We start from the raw sequence: 16,929 nt of genomic DNA, 5'->3' as shown, positions 1-16,929 counted from the left end.
ATGGGTGGCAAGGCAAAACAAAGCCAAAGAACTAAAAATAATGTCAGGGTAAGCACGTAAACATTTTTTATTATCACAATATATTCCACGTAATAGTTAATAACGATTTACCCTAAATAAATAGTATTTTTTGGTAGTTTGTTCCGTATTGGAATCAATTTGCCCTAAAATCCAAATCTCAAAACTCCAAAATACTACTCCAAACCATTGTGTAAACACTGTATTGAAAATCTTAATAATTACGCAATAATTTGCAATATAAGCATTATTTTATTAATTAATATTGCAGTTTGTATTAGCTATTTAAGTCAACATATTTTAAAATTACAAATAGTTATGACACTTTTAAGGTTACATTCCCACCATTTTTTATGAGAAGTACAATATTATTTATAATCCGAGATATAAAAATAGTAGAGGTGTAATATCTCATCCTACTCTGATTTACCATACAGGTAGTATATATATACAAATAAAACCTGCATACCCCTTACCTATATAGTTTTATTTGTATATTAACTACCTGTATGGTAATCAACGTCTCTGTGACAGACTCGACCCATTGACTTTGCAGCAAGATATTGCATCTCTGTGCAATTTCTACGCATATATCACGGGGTGTGTTCTGAGGAATTGGTCGGATTAATACCAGCTGCTGAGTTTCACCACCGTACCACCCGCCAGAAACTGGATGAATGGCAGTCTTCCACAGTGCGGTTTTCTAGAAACTTTTTACCTCGCACAACCACATTGTGGAATCAACTTCCAGCAGTGGTATTTCTGAACCAATATGATATTGAAACCTTCAAGAAAAGAGCTTATTCCTTTTTAAAAAGGCAGACAACATACTTGCAATTCCCCTGGTGTTGCGGGTGCTCATGGGCGGCGGTAATCACTTACCATCAGGTGAGCCGCATGCTCGTTTGTCCTCTGTGATAGAAAAAAAAATCATAAATACAGAGTAAGTTTTGGTGAAATTGGTTCTTTAAAGAATTGTGAGCTATATTTTGATATAAGTGTGCCTCAAGGTCTTGTCTGTCTCATATGTACCTTTATTTGTGTATTAAAGTATCAATAAATATTAAAAAATGTAATATTGTGGTACTTTACAAGTATAAGGGCGAGCACAATAGATCTATACAGGTGTCACAAATCAAATCCCCCAATAAATAAATTACCTGTTCAAGTATTACGTAAGCAGAATTATTACAATTATTTACCCCCCCACACCCCTTGTCAGTAAAAGTAAGCAAAGCTCTGACCCCCTCCCCCCCTTCTCACGTAAACATTTTTCAATTAATGTATTGTCTTTTAGCAAAGACAATGTGAGGGTTGCCATTCATGTAAAAAAGTAAATAACTGCTGATGACGTAATCATCATCTAATCTAGGCTCCCCCACCCCCATGTCATCCAGAATAAGCAAAGCAAAGCAAATGCCCCTGCCACCCCATAGTTCTTTCATAATACTTGAATAGCCCCAAAGGTACTTTACAAATTTTTGATACATGTTCATAAATTTAAATTATGCCTACATAAGTTTATGAAACATGTTTACATAATTAAGTACTAATTTAAAATATTCACAGCCTTCAAGCAGTGGTCGCAGTGCGGGACTTTTGAATAATCCAGGGAAGTTCGATCCTGCACCTGCTCATATGGTTGGAGGCAAGAGCATGCCCCCACTGTTCCCGACGTTAGCTACTGTATCCTTGGATCAGGGACTCAATCAGGAGTTCTCCATGTGTGTTAAGAAGCTTAACAAGAAGGATCCCATAACTAAAATAAAGGTTTTCTTTTTTTTAAATTTCATTTTATGCTTATTGTTCAGTTTTTACAAATTATACCTAATATGTACATAAAATTAAATTGTAGATGTTAAAATAAACTTTATTATTCAAAAGTCAGGTCATCATATAGGCTTAATAATTATTTATTTTTACACATTATACATAATACATTAATACATATAATCACAAAAAACAATCATTGTAATACAACCCTGCACATTGAGGTAGCATACCCAAGATACTGGCAGTATTGCCTTTTTAAACATAGGCTAATTCAGATATCATATAATATTTCATTTAATTTTATGCACACTGTTTATTTTACTGATATTTAAATCTCTAATATTATTAATTATAATCAATTTTATTCTAGATTTGACATATCATAAGAGTCTGTAATAGATAAATGAAGATATATTGCTTTTTTTTAATTATGTTATAAATAAGTATATTTATACTGTGTTTTTTAAGATTTAAAAAATCTTGTTGATTTGACTGTTTTTTTTTTGTTTAACCTTTATCTTGTAAATTTGACTCTCCGCAATTAGCGTCTCATCTGGGCTCCCAAATCTTGTGTGTACTATATATGGTCATAGTTAATAATGAGAAAGACATATTTTTGGTTGGGAGGACTGGTCTATTCAGGTTAAGGCCACTGATTAACTAGCTTTTAAAAAAAAAGTAATTCAATTGAGTTTCCTGCCAGTTCTTTTCAATTGGATCTATATACTGGATGGTACGGAAAAATATAATATAAAAAATTTGGTGTTCATAAGTAGCTAATGTCCTACATGAATAAATGATTTTTGAATTTAATATTTTCCTTTTAACATAAGTGTAATAACATATGGTGGTGGTCATTATGTTCACCATAACTTCATTTAAAAATGAATCTAGTTTTTTAATCATACTCAACTTGTTTGAAAACAAAAACATAATAATTTCTTATCAGTACTTGAAATTACTCCAAACTGATGGTAGATTTGATATATCATAAGAGACTGTGACAGATATACATGAATATTTAGATTTTATTTGTACTGTAATAAATTTGATTCCATTTTTGCAGGCATTACAAGAACTAACAGAATTGGTAAACAAGAGTGATGTAGATGAGGTTGAAGCAGTGTTACCCAGTTGGACCCACTTCTATAAAACTTTATCTGTGGATACCGACTGGAAAGTTCGGGAGGCAACACAGGTAAGAATGTATCAATTTTAGAATCTTCTCTTGTATGTTTGCACATACCACTTTTTTATAATACCAGCAGTCGTGGCTACGCGTTTCTGCAGCTAAAGTTCGATTAAAATTTGTTGCAACTTAAAAGATAGGATAGCTTATATCTCAAAGTGCTTCAATTAAAAAGTTAAAAGATAACTAACTAACATTATTAACCTAAAACTAAAAACCTTAAAAATATAATATAATAACTAAAATATCATTACGTGTTATCATCGTCGTCGGTCTCTTATTGTATTAATTTACTGGTAAAGGCTATAACAGAATAGCAGAGAGCGTGGACTCACTGCCTCCTCTGAGTTATGGACCATCTGAGTTTTGTCTCCTTCATTAGTTTTAAGTTTTATTATTGTATGGGAAGCAATTGTATTAGTTTTTGTTTGAGATGAATAAAGATGATTATTATTATTATTATTAAAAGGAGTCGTTTTAGGTAAAGTTCCGTTGATACTGACGTCGTTCCCCCTTTGAATGGCTATTAGTAATAGTTTGTCCGAGACAGCTGCTAACTGTTGGTTCCGCTGTGAGACGGTTGTATGTATGTATGTATGTGTGTGGCGTGTGTGTGTCAGGTAGGCGAGCCAGGCGGCGGTGGTGCGGGCGTGCGGGCGGCGCGTGGCGCCCCACCTGCGACAGCTGCTGCCCGCGTGGCTGCTGGCCCGCCACGACGACCACGCGCCTGCCCAGCTCCTCGCACAACTCTCCCTCAAGGTACTTCTCTATGTACAACTATTTAATACCTGTGCAGGTAGTTTCACCTGCATGAAGTCTATGTGTTAATGTTAAATTCTTATTTATATTTGACCTTAATAAATTAGTGCTAGTTGGTGCTTTTTATTCACATATTTCAACTTGAAAAGTGTGAACTTACAAGGATTATTTAAAAGAGCAACACACAAGTTTCTCACTCGTTCTTCTTGTGATGAGACAGCATTTTAAATGAGCGGTAGATTAAAAAAATTGTTACGATTTTTAAAAAAAAGTGTTTAAGTTAAGTTTATTTGAATAAAGGATTTTCTATCCTATTCCGTTTAAGTAGTTTTTGGATGAAAGAGTAACAAACATCCATCGAAACTTTCTCATTTATAATATTAATAAATATGAATATACTTTTAACTACATAGCTATAGTTTTAAATTACAATGTTTCATTTCAGGACACATTTCCTGAGAAGAAGTTGCCTGAAGTTATTATATTTTGTAAAAATGAAATTATTGCACAACTATTAGATAATCTTATTGGAAATGGTGAATCATTAATCGCTCAGAGGTAAGTACTAAAGTTAATTTATATTAAACTCGCTGACCCATGCAACGTTTCGTTTGCACCACATTTACTTGACATTTATCATTTTATTTCACATAATTAACGTAATATCTTTTTAAATTATAGCCTAAGTGTTATTCTGTTGTATGAGCTATATTACTGTAAAGTTTCATCAAAATCCTTTTCATAAAAAAAGGGACCTAGAATAGATCCCTGAGGAACATCCAGATCATCTATATGTAACTGCTACATATGCGAATCATAATTTGGCGTAGTGATTATTCCGGTTAGTAACAACCGTCTCAAGCTACCGACAGCTTTGGCAGACGCGGGTCGGGTCCAGTGATGGTGGTATGTAAGTGAGGTGGTTATGGTGCAGGATTGCTGACCCGGAGGAGCGCGAAGCGGCGAGCGCGAGGCTCGCGGCCAGCAGTCTGCGGGGCGCGAGCTGGCTGGCCACACACGCGCCGCCGCCGCTCCACCACTGGAGCGACGCGCTGCTGACGCCGCTGCTGCAGCACGCCACCTTCTGGAGGCTCGCCGCGCACCGCCAGGCGCCAGGTACCGCCCGCAGCCTGGTGCGCCGCTGCTGCAGCACGCCACCTTCTGGAGGCTCGCCGCGCACCGCCAGGCGCCCGTCAGGTACCGCCCGCAGCCTGGTGCGCCGCTGCTGCAGCACGCCACCTTCTGGAGGCTCGCCGCGCACCGCCAGGCGCCCGTCAGGTACCGCCCGCAGCCTGGTGCGCCGCTGCTGCAGCACGCCACCTTCTGGAGGCACGCCGCGCACCGCCAGGCGCCCGTCAGGTACCGCCCGCAGCCTGGTGCGCCGCTGCTGCAGCACGCCACCTTCTGGAGGCTCGCCGCGCACCGCCAGGCGCCCGTCAGGTACCGCCCGCAGCCTGGTGCGCCGCTGCTGCAGCACGCCACCTTCTGGAGGCTCGCCGCGCACCGCCAGGCGCCCGTCAGGTACCGCCCGCAGCCTGGTGCGCCGCTGCTGCAGCACGCCACCTTCTGGAGGCTCGCCGCGCACCGCCAGGCGCCCGTCAGGTACCGCCCGCAGCCTGGTGCGCCGCTGCTGCAGCACGCCACCTTCTGGAGGCTCGCCGCGCACCGCCAGGCGCCCGTCAGGTACCGCCCGCAGCCTGGTGCGCCGCTGCTGCAGCACGCCACCTTCTGGAGGCTCGCCGCGCATCGCCAGGCGCCCTGACGGGCCTCCTACCTCGCACAGTCCCTCAACTTTTCCCTAACAAAGTGATATCTCAAAGAGGAGACATGCCCTGGCCTATGTGGTCACACAGTGATGGAAAAAATTAGCATACTTATGCTAAGAAACAGCACATTTGGATGAAATTTAAATAATAATTCCCATTTTATGTAGATTACCTTGTAATAAATTTGTTTTTACAAACTACGTCATTTTATTTTTATTATTTTTTCACTTTAAAGGGCTTATGAGACATCCTGTATAACGCTACAGTGGTGAGGTGATAAACGCTACAGATTTTGTAATACTTACAAGTCTTAATTAAAAAAAACTATTTTGATTATTATAGTGAATGTGTAACTAAAAGACATGTACAATGTGACGCAGGGCGGCGTGGTTCTCCGCGATGGGCAGTTTTGTGGAGCGGTTCAAGGACAACTTCGAGGCAGCACACGGCCGGAAACTGTTGCGGCAGGTGCTGGCTGCCACGGACCGTGCCACGCCCGTCGCGCCGCCACTCTGGGACTGTCTGCTGCTGATCATGCATAACTTGCAGGTACGCTGCCTGCACCCTACTGTCTACTGATGTTGATCACAGTGAATACTTGTTCTGTTGCACCATGTCAATCGTAATAATTATTTAGTCCTTCGAGCCGGATATCTTTTTTACTAAAAGGATATACATTTTCTCTCAGCCTGTCTGTGTAGACGTGTGCATACTACAAGTACTACTTGCAGATTATTAATTTTTAAATATACTTGATTTGGTTACAGGACTGGCACACGTGGTTAGATAAAAACGATCTACTTACAAAAAGAATTATTGATCTATTAGAAAATGGTGAGTTAACTACATTTATTGATTACTATGTTTGTATTTATGATATAAATTGGGCAACTTACATCATTATCTCATGCATGTTTCGTTTAAAAACTTGAATTGTTACGCAGGAGGGTGGGAGGACGCGAAGCAGCTGTCGACGTTACTGCTGCCACTACTTGCTGGACTACCGCCGCACCTCGCCACCAAGGAATTCCATATTAAGTTCTTCGCAGCCATCTATAAGGGGTATGGTTTGAGCCTAATGTTGAATAGATCGTATCGTAGACGAAGCGAAACGGGTCACTTGGAGTCAAAGAGCTCGTCATTACACAGTCATCGCTATCAGTGATTGTCATTTTAGTTTTTTTATTTATAGTTATGTATGATAAAATTGGCTATCTTACGGAATACTGTATTTTACATTGAAACTTTTAACTATGTAGACACTATACAACTATGTATTTCGTATTTAGGATTACAAACATGCAATATCCTAGGATCCTTTCCGCACAGAAGTATTATAAAACAGATGGCTATTTAAGTAGTTCATTTGAAGAAAATACATTGACGTCCGATAAAACCCCTAAGTACCTTTGTTGATATCTAGCAACTTGTTTGAGCTGAACGCCATTAATACTGTAGAAAGTGTTAATTGTCGTTTTCGCGAAAATATGATGTGTGCATAGATACATTGGGAACTGTGTCATTATTGCGAGCACACCAATCAGAGACATCATTAATATTGTTTTGTAGTTATTTGGTATCATCCACCGATTTGACAATAATTAGATATTAAGATCGTCAGTGTGAAGTTTATATTGTAATAGTGTAATGTATTAACGAAGGTCATTAACAAACAACAAAAATAACATGGGACCCAGATGGGAGCCTTGGGGAACACCTGAAGGTAGCACTCCTTATTTGTATTTAAGTCTGCTTACTATTACGACTTTTTAGGTGATTATAACGATTTTCTAGGTAGGACCACTTGACCACTTGAGCCACAAATATCAGAGTGTTCTATGTTATTATTGAGAATATTGTGGTCGACGACATCAAACGTTTCACTGAAGTCAGTGCATACCGCACGTACTTCTTGACTCTCGATCACAAATATATTATGATTAGTATTCTTAGTAAATCGGTTGTCGTAGATTTGCCCGGCAGAAACGTCGTCGATGAGCACTTGTCGTGTTCGAGGTGAAAGTATATAATTTTTAGATCGTCGGTTCGTTACAGGTTGGAGAAGAAGAGCATAGCGAATTGTAAGAGCGAGCGAGAGTACTGGATAAGGAGTGCGTCGGAGTGCATGGGGTACGTGTCGTCGCTGGAGGCGGAGTACTCGGCGGAGGTGGTGTCGGGCGCGCTGCGCGGCTGGGTGGCGGCGGCGCTGGCGCCCCGCGCGGCCGCGCCGCTCGCCGCCAGCGCCGCCGCCTGGGGCCGCCTGCTGCGCGGCTGGCTGCGTGCGCCGCCCGCGCCGCGCCTGGACCTCCTCGTCAGGGGGTTCTGGCACGGCCTCGCCGCCACCCTCGCCGACCACGTGCGCGCGCTGCCCGCCGACCTGCACCAGGCCCTCCGCCTCGTCGACGCCCACCTGCTGCTGCTCCGAACTCTGAGAGCCGCCATCCGGCCCGAGCCGAGGCGGAAGCACGGCGTCAAGTTCCAGGACGAGGACGCCTCGCCGGAATCTGAGGAGCGCTCGAGTCCGACGCCGGAGTGCGACCCCGACGTCGTCGAGAGATACGATCACAACCTCCACGAGCTCATCGAGAAGGTCTGCGTCGGGTACTTCGAGTTCGTCGATAACAAGAACATCGCGGAGCCCGTTCTGAAGCCGCTCACCGCTCTGTTGCTAGAATTCGACAGGGAGCGGACGTTCGTCGGGATAGCGAAGCAGCTGGGGGCGAATTCTGTGTATGAGTTCTATGATAACGTCTTGAGACGCTGGCTCATGAACGACGCTATGCGATGTGAAGCTATCGTGGACATAGTTTTCATTATTTTAAAGTATATGACGGAAACCGAACAAGACGCTACGATGAAATCGTTCGACTCGGTGAGTACCAACCGTTTCTTTTTTCTTATATTTATAGTTTATCTTTATATATGTACATATAAATAAAATTGGAGTGGCTGTTCGTAATATTGAAAAATATGGTCAAATGGGAGTAGCTTGTGGTGCTCCCGCCCAAAGATGAGAACAGTATTCTATATGCACCGCATTTGTTTGACAAGGCTAAAATAGCCCCTAATAGGCATTAGGGGCTATTTTAGCCTTGTCCTCCAAATGATCGCAAACTGAACGTCACTGGATATATCAACGTCAAGGATCTCCAGATTTGGCTTTATATCAAGAAGGTGTCTTGAAACTGAGAGACCAGAAAACCCGGGATCCTGATGGTTGATGGTTGGAGACTGTTCAGTCTCTTACCAATTCTGCTTATGTGCTCTGACTTTGCTTTGGCTATAACTCTTTTGACTCTGGTCCGATCTACAGGATCCGCCATACCAGGACTGATATCTACCACCGACAGGTACCAGAGAATTCGGAGTAAACATCTCCATTCCCTGAAGTACTACATCGGTGACAGATTCAGCTATTACATAGGGATCGTACCAGTGCGAAACATGCTCGCCTCCCATGGTTAACAAAACTTGAAGCAACAAAACTTCGCATCTCTTTCCAATCTGCCGACATAAAATGTCAAACACGACGTCGACCAGTAGATCGCGGCAAAGAAGGACGCGTGAGAGGCATTTCGCTCTGACAATATCAGACAATGATCAGAGAATCCAAGTGGTGCTTCTACAGAGGTCAAATAGCCACCTGGATGAAAAGTCAGCAGAAGGTCTAACAGTGAAGGTATACTTATGGTCAACAACATCAGGAATTCGTGTAGGCGAGGAAACCAGTTACGCGTAACCATACGCCAAAGCGATTACATAAACAGATCTTCCATCTTCCCGCGTGAACCGAACCATTCAGCATTATGGGCATTAAAATCACCAAGAACCACGATCTCCGACGGAATCTGTTGGAGAAAAAAATCTGTAGCCATTGGACATGATCAAAGAATTGATCAGTTTCGGTGTTACCACTATGGGACCTGTATAAGCGTGTGTTGCGGGTAAATAATAAGATGTTGCTGGTCGAGACGATGTATATTACAGATAATGATAAACTGACAATATGTACATAGAAATAATGATCTTATATACTAAATAAAAATAGGAAAAAGTAAGGTGGGGTGACACAGTTTAGATACAGCAGTGCCTAGTAGACAATATTGAATTTGTCTTACTAGACATTATTAAATGCAATTATTATTTTGATGTATCTAGGTGACTGTGTCCCATACGTGCATAGATGCGTGGATGGTCATCGCAATCTACACAGTACCTTCAAATGTACCGGTAGGCGGTGACAATAAATATCCTCTCCGACATAAGACACTGGCCTGAGGAATAAAATGGTATTCCAATTTATATCCAGGGCAGGGCAGATACGAAATTTCGTCGGGACAGGATATTTGCGTCTTCGTAAGAATGCCGGCCTCGCCGTCTCTAGATGGTGGACGGCGTTCAGAATTAAATGAATGCCCATGATGTTGCAAAAACTGAGCAAGGTAAAAGCCGAAGGATTTTTGTTATGTTTCCTTTTGGCCAAATTACCCGCCATTACGAGCGCAGTATTACCCGCCCCAGATTACGCAGGGCAGGCTTAACGTGGATTCAGGGGTTCATCAGCAACTCTTGGGGTAAAAAAATATATTGTATTCGGCTGCTATGGTAAAGAAAGGGGTGGGTAGGGGAAGGAATTAGGAATGGATAAGGGGACCCCTCCCCCCTTATACATTCCTAATTCCTTCCCGTCAAAAGGGCGCCCGAAACCTCAACGCGAAACGCGATAACGTTTAACGTCGGTAACCTGCTGAGATGTAGAATTTCCCGGTTCGAGCGGCCCATTCGAGCTAAACAGCCACATATGGTCGTGCAGCTTGCTGTACTATTTATAAATCCGTAATTTCGATTCCCGAATTGGACTATCGGAGGGGGTAGTAATTTATGAAGTGAGTTGTCGCAGATGGCGTCTGTGGTGACGGAGTGGTGCTTGGAGGCGGCGCTGGCGGCCAAGGGGGGAGCGCGGGCGGCGCGGCGCTGGGCCGCCTCCCCCGCCGCCGCCGCCGCGCTGCGGGCCGCCGCCGTCCGCGGCCTGGCCGCCAGCGACGCGCGCGCAGCCAGCCTGCTGGCAGCCGGCTGCGGCGGGGCCTCCACACCAGGTACGTGTCCCCCGCCTCCCCCGCCTCCCCCGCCGCCGTCCGCGGCCTGGCCGCCAGCGACGCGCGCGCAGCCAGCCTGCTGGCAGCCGGCTGCGGCGGGGCCTCCACACCAGGTACGTGTCCCCCGCCTCCCCCGCCTCCCCCGCCGCCGTCCGCGGCCTGGCCGCCAGCGACGCGCGCGCAGCCAGCCAGCTGGCAGCCGGCTGCGGCGGGGCCTCCACACCAGGTACGTGTCCCCCGCCTCCCCCGCCTCCCCCGCCGCCGCCGTCCGCGGCCTGGCCGCCAGCGACGCGCGCGCAGCCAGCCTGCTGGCAGCCGGCTGCGGCGGGGCCTCCACACCAGGTACGTGTCCCCCGCCTCCCCCGCCTCCCCCGCCGCCGTCCGCGGCCTGGCCGCCAGCGACGCGCGCGCAGCCAGCCTGCTGGCAGCCGGCTGCGGCGGGGCCTCCACACCAGGTACGTGTCCCCCGCCGCCCCCGCCGCCGTCCGCGGCCTGGCCGCCAGCGACGCGCGCGCAGCCAGCCTGCTGGCAGCCGGCTGCGGCGGGGCCTCCACACCAGGTACGTGTCCCCCGCCTCCCCCGCCTCCCCCGCCGCCGTCCGCGGCCGGGCCGCCAGCGACGCGCGCGCAGCCAGCCGCTGGCAGCCGGCTGCGGCGGGGCCTCCACACCAGGTACGTGTCCCCCGCCTCCCCCGCCTCCCCCGCCGCCGTCCGCGGCCTGGCCGCCAGCGACGCGCGCGCAGCCAGCCTGCTGGCAGCCGGCTGCGGCGGGGCCTCCACACCAGGTACGTGTCCCCCGCCTCCCCCGCCTCCCCCGCCGCCGTCCGCGGCCTGGCCGCCAGCGACGCGCGCGCAGCCAGCCTGCTGGCAGCCGGCTGCGGCGGGGCCTCCACACCAGGTACGTGTCCCCCGCCTCCCCCGCCTCCCCCGCCGCCGTCCGCGGCCTGGCCGCCAGCGACGCGCGCGCAGCCAGCCTGCTGGCAGCCGGCTGCGGCGGGGCCTCCACACCAGGTACGTGTCCCCCGCCTCCCCCGCCTCCCCCGCCGCCGTCCGCGGCCTGGCCGCCAGCGACGCGCGCGCAGCCAGCCTGCTGGCAGCCGGCTGCGGCGGGGCCTCCACACCAGGTACGTGTCCCCCGCCTCCCCCGCCTCCCACGCCTCCCCCGCCGCCGTCCGCGGCCTGGCCTGGAAAGCAATCTTTCGACGTAATGAAAACTAACCTGACTGTATTCGTCTTTGAACGATTTCATAGAACGAAGATTTCTCTGCACCACATCTTAAATGTGATAATTTTTTTTATTTTATTTACTATCAACCGTAATTAATTACTTCCAGAGACGATAGTGAGCAGGCAGACGGTGGGCGAGATAATATCGATGTTAAACGAGGCCCTCGCGTCGAGCGACAAGGAGCGCGCAGTACGGGCGACGAACTTGGCCACGCATATACTACGCGTTCTACCGGACGCTGACTACCCGCAGTACGAGGACTTGATGCTGAACTTATTCCGGCTGGAATTGGAGGGGGTGCACGAGGAGCAGGAGGAGGAGGAGCGGAAGGAAGAGGAGCGAGGAGGAGCGGACGCGTGGCGGCGCGGACTAACAGCGCTGCGAACACGCACGCCCACCGCCCGCCGCGCGTGTGCCCTGCTGCACCGACACGTGTTCCGCAGGTACGTGCTCCTCACTCCCTGACCTCCTCACCTCCTTACCTCCTCCACATGTGCGACTACTCCGCCAACACTGCACTGTACGACCGCTATCTGAACGTATACACGCCAGACGTTCTGTGTATTACATGATTAACAGTTACGGCGAATATTACCATGTTTCTTTCAATAGTTAGTTAGTTATGTTGACTCATAATATAAACTTAAAATGATGATATAATGCATCATTCATCCATAATTTAAGAGCCCCGCTCTTGTCGATATTCTTGCCACTTTTATCATTCTCTTTAAATGTTGATACTAGGGATGTTATGGATATGAAATATCGGATACGGATAGGTTTCGGATATAGTAATGTTTATTATACCGGATACAGATATGAAATTATTTCGGATTCACCGTTAGTTTCGGATAATTTCGGTTACGGATATTAATTTGTTAAAGAATTTCAAAAGTAAAATGTAAATAGCTAATGAAATAGTTACATAACATGTCTCAATTAGGATCCGCCCCTATCCGATATTGTCAGAAACTTTTATTTCGGATTTGGTTATGGTTACGAATATTTTTTTATATCGGATATCCGATAGTTTCGGTTACGGAGCTCCCCAACATCGCTGATTGATACGACACGACTCCAATTTTGTATAATGTTAATTTGAAACGATCACCTGCCAAGTAACCTACTCGTTCTTCTTTATTAAATCTACATTCCAAATATGAGACAAAGTCCTCAGAAATACCTATTCAAAACGTTTATATTTATTTCTATATTTCAGTACGGACAAATTGGACATACCGAAAATCGAGCACGCGACCTCGCTGTGCCCGTACCTGGTGTGCGACGGCGGTCCGTCAGAACTGACGGGCTTAATCTTCGATTTCCCTCCCCCTCCCCAGACCACCGACCGCCCTACCACTGCACTCGAGCTGTTCGCATTGCGATACGACTGCATCGTCGGCAAACTCAACTGCCCCTTCGACGACGACAACGAGCACATCAAGCAGATAGTAGCAGAATCCTCGCAAGCAGACGTCGAAGAATTGACAGTAGAAGATTTTATATATAATGCCACGAAAATACTGTTCCGGTCCATCTATCTGCGCACCATGTTGCTACATACAGCTTCAATTGGTGATGATGATGACGATGATGACACGCCAGAGGACACGTGTAGTACGTTGTTGAACGACGATTATCTACGTACTGAGTTCATGAAAGTTCTAAGGGATTATGTAATTATTGAGTCGTTGTATGAAGGCTACGCGTTTGTGAGTATACTATAGTAATATCAGACCATCCGTACATTGTCTTAATCTAATTCAATTATATTTGACGACCTCGATGGTCTAGTGGTTTAGCACACAGCTTTACTTCCGATGGTCGCGGTTTCGATTCCTCACACGACACTAACATTTGTATTCCTGAATATGAAGTATGATTGTTAGGATATTTTAATATGTATGTATTTACGAAAAAAATGTATCTATGTATTTGTATCAGTTATCTAGTATTTATAACACAAGCTTTAGCTAGCTTAACTTTGGTCTAGATGGCGCTGTGTAAATTGTCCTGAGATTATTATTATTATTATTTTTAACCTCTCTGCTCTGTCACATTAGAATAGTTTAAATTTCTCGTTTTAACTAAATTTTAAAGGTTATACTTCTAAATCTAGGAGTTGAGTGGGTCCAAAAAAATCAAATTTATTTTGCTTGCACCCTATATTACAAGCAATTTGTCAATACTTTTTAACTAATTAATTCTTTAACATTGTTCGAAAGTTGTCTAATAATTCTAATTATTTTTCAGTGGCCTTATTACGAGTTAATCCAAGAAACTAAATCAAAATTGGATGCTATATTGGGAGAAATCATTCAGGAAACGCCGATATCTTTACGGAATAAAATATTAGTGGAGTTGACCGTACTAGCGGCTAAGGAAGGCTACTATTGGTCGTACGCGAGACGCTTCTACGACGTCAAGACTAAAGAATTAGCAAAGTCTTCCGAAATTGAAGAGTCTGATGGAGAAAATGCGACGATGAACATTGATAATCTGACGGAGGTGGTTACTGGAAATGGATTTTGCCATAGCTTGCAGGTACGTGTTTAAAAATGATGCTCTCCTCAGTCTTAAGCCCCATTTACACTCAGCCCGAGTGGGCAGGGAAGTGAGCAGCGCGAGAGTAAACACGATACTTCCCATGCTATTGGCGCTGCTACTCGCGTTGTCCGGCGCTCCCTCGTTTGTCGGTTTTTCGTGCGCGAGTCAAAGGACTGGCAGCGCGAGTGGCAGCGTGTTTTTACATTCAGCCCTCTCGCTCAGTTGTCGCCCGGCAATATTTCCGGCAGCGCGAGTGGCAGGGGAAGCGGCTGAATGTAAACGTAGCATTATGATTGACGCTTCTAGCATCTTCGGAACCGATTTCCAGGATGGTAACCAGGGCCGGCTAACTACACTCGCAAGCAACCAAATCGACTCAAGCGCTACCTCCTTCAAACATTGTTTTAAGCGAAAGTGTATAACATTGTAATAAAAATTATATGTTATTTGAAAGCTTGAAACTTCAGCTTTTATGAGATGTCATCATTATTAATATCTATAAATCCATTTTTTTTATGGTGACTGAACTTAAATGGGGGAAAATGGGATTTTGTGTAAAGGAGTTGTTTTCAGAATTGACACAAATAAAATACGTTATTTTTTAAGAAGTTTAAAATTTATTGGTTCAGTACTTGTTAATGCCCCTCCCCTAGCCCTTATTAGTTAGAGTAACTGCCTAGAGGACTCAATATACAAAAAAAAAATGTTTCATAGTGTGAAAATTCAAAAATATTAATAAAAAGTAATATTACGACCATGTATTTGACACATACAACGCATATATACTTGTTTATTGTGCGATTGCCCGTAATTGTGCCTGCAGTTTTTATTCTGAATGATATGGGCGCATAGTTCTCTGTAAAGTGCCACTCGTTTTTGAAATATGTCGTGACGTGTGCGTGTGGTCGCAGGCGAACAGCCGGGGGGCGGGGGCCGAGGAGGAGGGGGCGGAGGGGGCGGCGCTGTCCACCGCCCACGTGGTGATGATGCGCAGCGTGCGGGCGGCGGAGAGGCTCGCGCCCGCAGACCTCGGACAGCCGGGACCCACAGACCCCGGGCCCGTCATAGACCTCTACTACGACCGCAACCACATCATGCTCTACGACAGGTGCCACGCCACACCCCGCACTACACACTACCCACTTAGAAAATCATTTAATGAAATAAACTTAATTTAAGCACTTTTGAATAGTCAACATTTTTTTTTAAATCTACCGCTCATTCGGAAAGCTATCTCATCACAAGAAGAACGAGCAAGAAACTTCTGTGTTGTTCTTTTAAACAATCCTTGTAAGTTCACATTTTATGTATGAGTATGACAGATGGGCCAGCCATCACTGCGCTCGACCATATATTAGGGAGCCCAATGACCCGGCCCACCACGCCGCCACAAGTCTGGACATTTTAGTGAGCATGACTAGTCATTCCACTCTACCTCGCCATAGCCACTTAAATCTGCACCAGCGACTATTGAAGTAATTTTCCTTTCTATCTATAGTTCTTCCTCTAAGACAACCATAGAGTTAATATCACATCCCTAACAACTATCATAAGGCTGTAATGAGGATGACAACCCTTAACATAAATATTTATTTAGTATTGAAGCTCATTATAATTGTTTTTTAGAATTATTCTTAAGTTAGAAATCTTAAAAATTTTAAAGTATATTTTTGGAAGTGGATCATTACATAGTATAAAACAAAGTCATCGTCGCTGTCTGTCCGTCCCTATGTATGTTTAAATCTTCAAAACTACGCAACGGATTTTGAAGCGGTTTCTTTTAATGGATAGAGTGATTCAAGAGGAAGGTTTATATGTATAATACATGTACACCTGAAGGAAGCCGGGGCGAGTAGCTAGTTTTTATATAAACATGGAACCATCGGGAACAGGTCACATTTACAACAGTACCGTAAATGTATGACAATAACATGTATGTCGTACGACAGGGACATATCGGATGCGCCGTGGGCGCGGGTGGTGAGCAACGCGGCCATCGCAGAGTACTTGGCGCTGCTGGTGGCGGAGCGCGGCTGGGACATGCCGGCCCACCACTGGGACTTCACCACCATCACGCTCTGCTCGCTCTACGCCTCGCTCGACCTCTCCAAGAAGAACTGGGGCTCCGCCAAGGTGGGTCGCGTCTGCTCAATCGCACCTCTCTAAGGGATTGAAGATTGGGGCCTCGGGGTCTCTTTGCCTCGGTGTCGACTCCAGTAGTAACGACCTTTGTACAACTGGATTACGAAGCTCTTAGTCCAGACTATTGAAGCTAGGGATGTAATTTAACATAACATGTAGCTAGGGAACGTCTTACGAAGATTTTTCTACACTTTCAAAAGGGGACAACCTGATATGAGATGTTTACAATATATATAAACTAAATTTAACGTCACTTAAAAAGTCCACTTCTAAGTGGACTTCCAGATAACACAGTCATATGTGTTGCATGACTTAGCACTCAAGATCAGATTGAGGGGAAGGGGGTAGTCAGTGATGTAGACTTCCAGATAATTCTGTATGTGCTGCATGACTTAGCACTCAAGATCAGATT

The 16,929-nt window shown here is 45.6% G+C and overlaps 2 protein-coding genes across 2 annotated transcripts; both read left to right on the top strand.

Moving 5' to 3' along the window:
* On the top strand, window positions 1–8,839 carry LOC131844073 (E3 ubiquitin-protein ligase listerin). Its single transcript, XM_059192850.1, has 12 exons — window positions 1–48; window positions 1,588–1,788; window positions 2,858–2,989; window positions 3,605–3,739; window positions 4,185–4,297; window positions 4,674–4,848; window positions 4,890–5,422; window positions 5,886–6,054; window positions 6,273–6,339; window positions 6,450–6,567; window positions 7,561–8,377; window positions 8,819–8,839. The coding sequence occupies exons 1-12, from the start codon at window positions 1–3 to the stop codon at window positions 8,837–8,839; spliced, it is 2,529 nt and encodes an 842-aa protein (XP_059048833.1).
* A 183-nt stretch (window positions 8,840–9,022) lies between these two features.
* Window positions 9,023–16,672, top strand: LOC131844072 (uncharacterized). The gene is made up of 7 exons (XM_059192849.1): window positions 9,023–9,184; window positions 10,602–11,724; window positions 11,935–12,271; window positions 13,048–13,540; window positions 14,082–14,372; window positions 15,287–15,483; window positions 16,325–16,672. The coding sequence occupies exons 1-7, from the start codon at window positions 9,023–9,025 to the stop codon at window positions 16,539–16,541; spliced, it is 2,820 nt and encodes a 939-aa protein (XP_059048832.1). The 3' UTR covers window positions 16,542–16,672.
* The last annotated feature ends 257 nt before the right edge of the window (window positions 16,673–16,929 follow it).

The sequence above is a fragment of the Achroia grisella genome, unplaced genomic scaffold (assembly GCF_030625045.1).
Source record: "Achroia grisella isolate CSIRO2021 unplaced genomic scaffold, CSIRO_AGI_Agris_v1 utg39164, whole genome shotgun sequence".
NCBI lineage: Eukaryota > Metazoa > Arthropoda > Insecta > Lepidoptera > Pyralidae > Achroia > Achroia grisella.
Note: the sequence above shows the minus strand (reverse complement) of the source record. Positions and strands in the feature narration are given on the sequence as shown.

Excerpts from the sequence above, each read along its gene's own strand:
- LOC131844073 (XM_059192850.1), top strand. The coding sequence starts at position 1 with ATGGGTGGCAAGGCAAAACAAAGCCAAAGAACTAAAAATAATGTCAGG. Across the intron at positions 5,423-5,885 it reads CACCGCCAGGCGCCCGTCAG|GGCGGCGTGGTTCTCCGCGA; the intron begins GTACCGCCCGCA and ends AATGTGACGCAG. Across the intron at positions 6,055-6,272 it reads TGATCATGCATAACTTGCAG|GACTGGCACACGTGGTTAGA; the intron begins GTACGCTGCCTG and ends ATTTGGTTACAG.
- LOC131844072 (XM_059192849.1), top strand. The coding sequence starts at position 9,023 with ATGTCAAACACGACGTCGACCAGTAGATCGCGGCAAAGAAGGACGCGT. Across the intron at positions 13,541-14,081 it reads TGTATGAAGGCTACGCGTTT|TGGCCTTATTACGAGTTAAT; the intron begins GTGAGTATACTA and ends ATTATTTTTCAG. Across the intron at positions 15,484-16,324 it reads CACATCATGCTCTACGACAG|GGACATATCGGATGCGCCGT; the intron begins GTGCCACGCCAC and ends GTCGTACGACAG.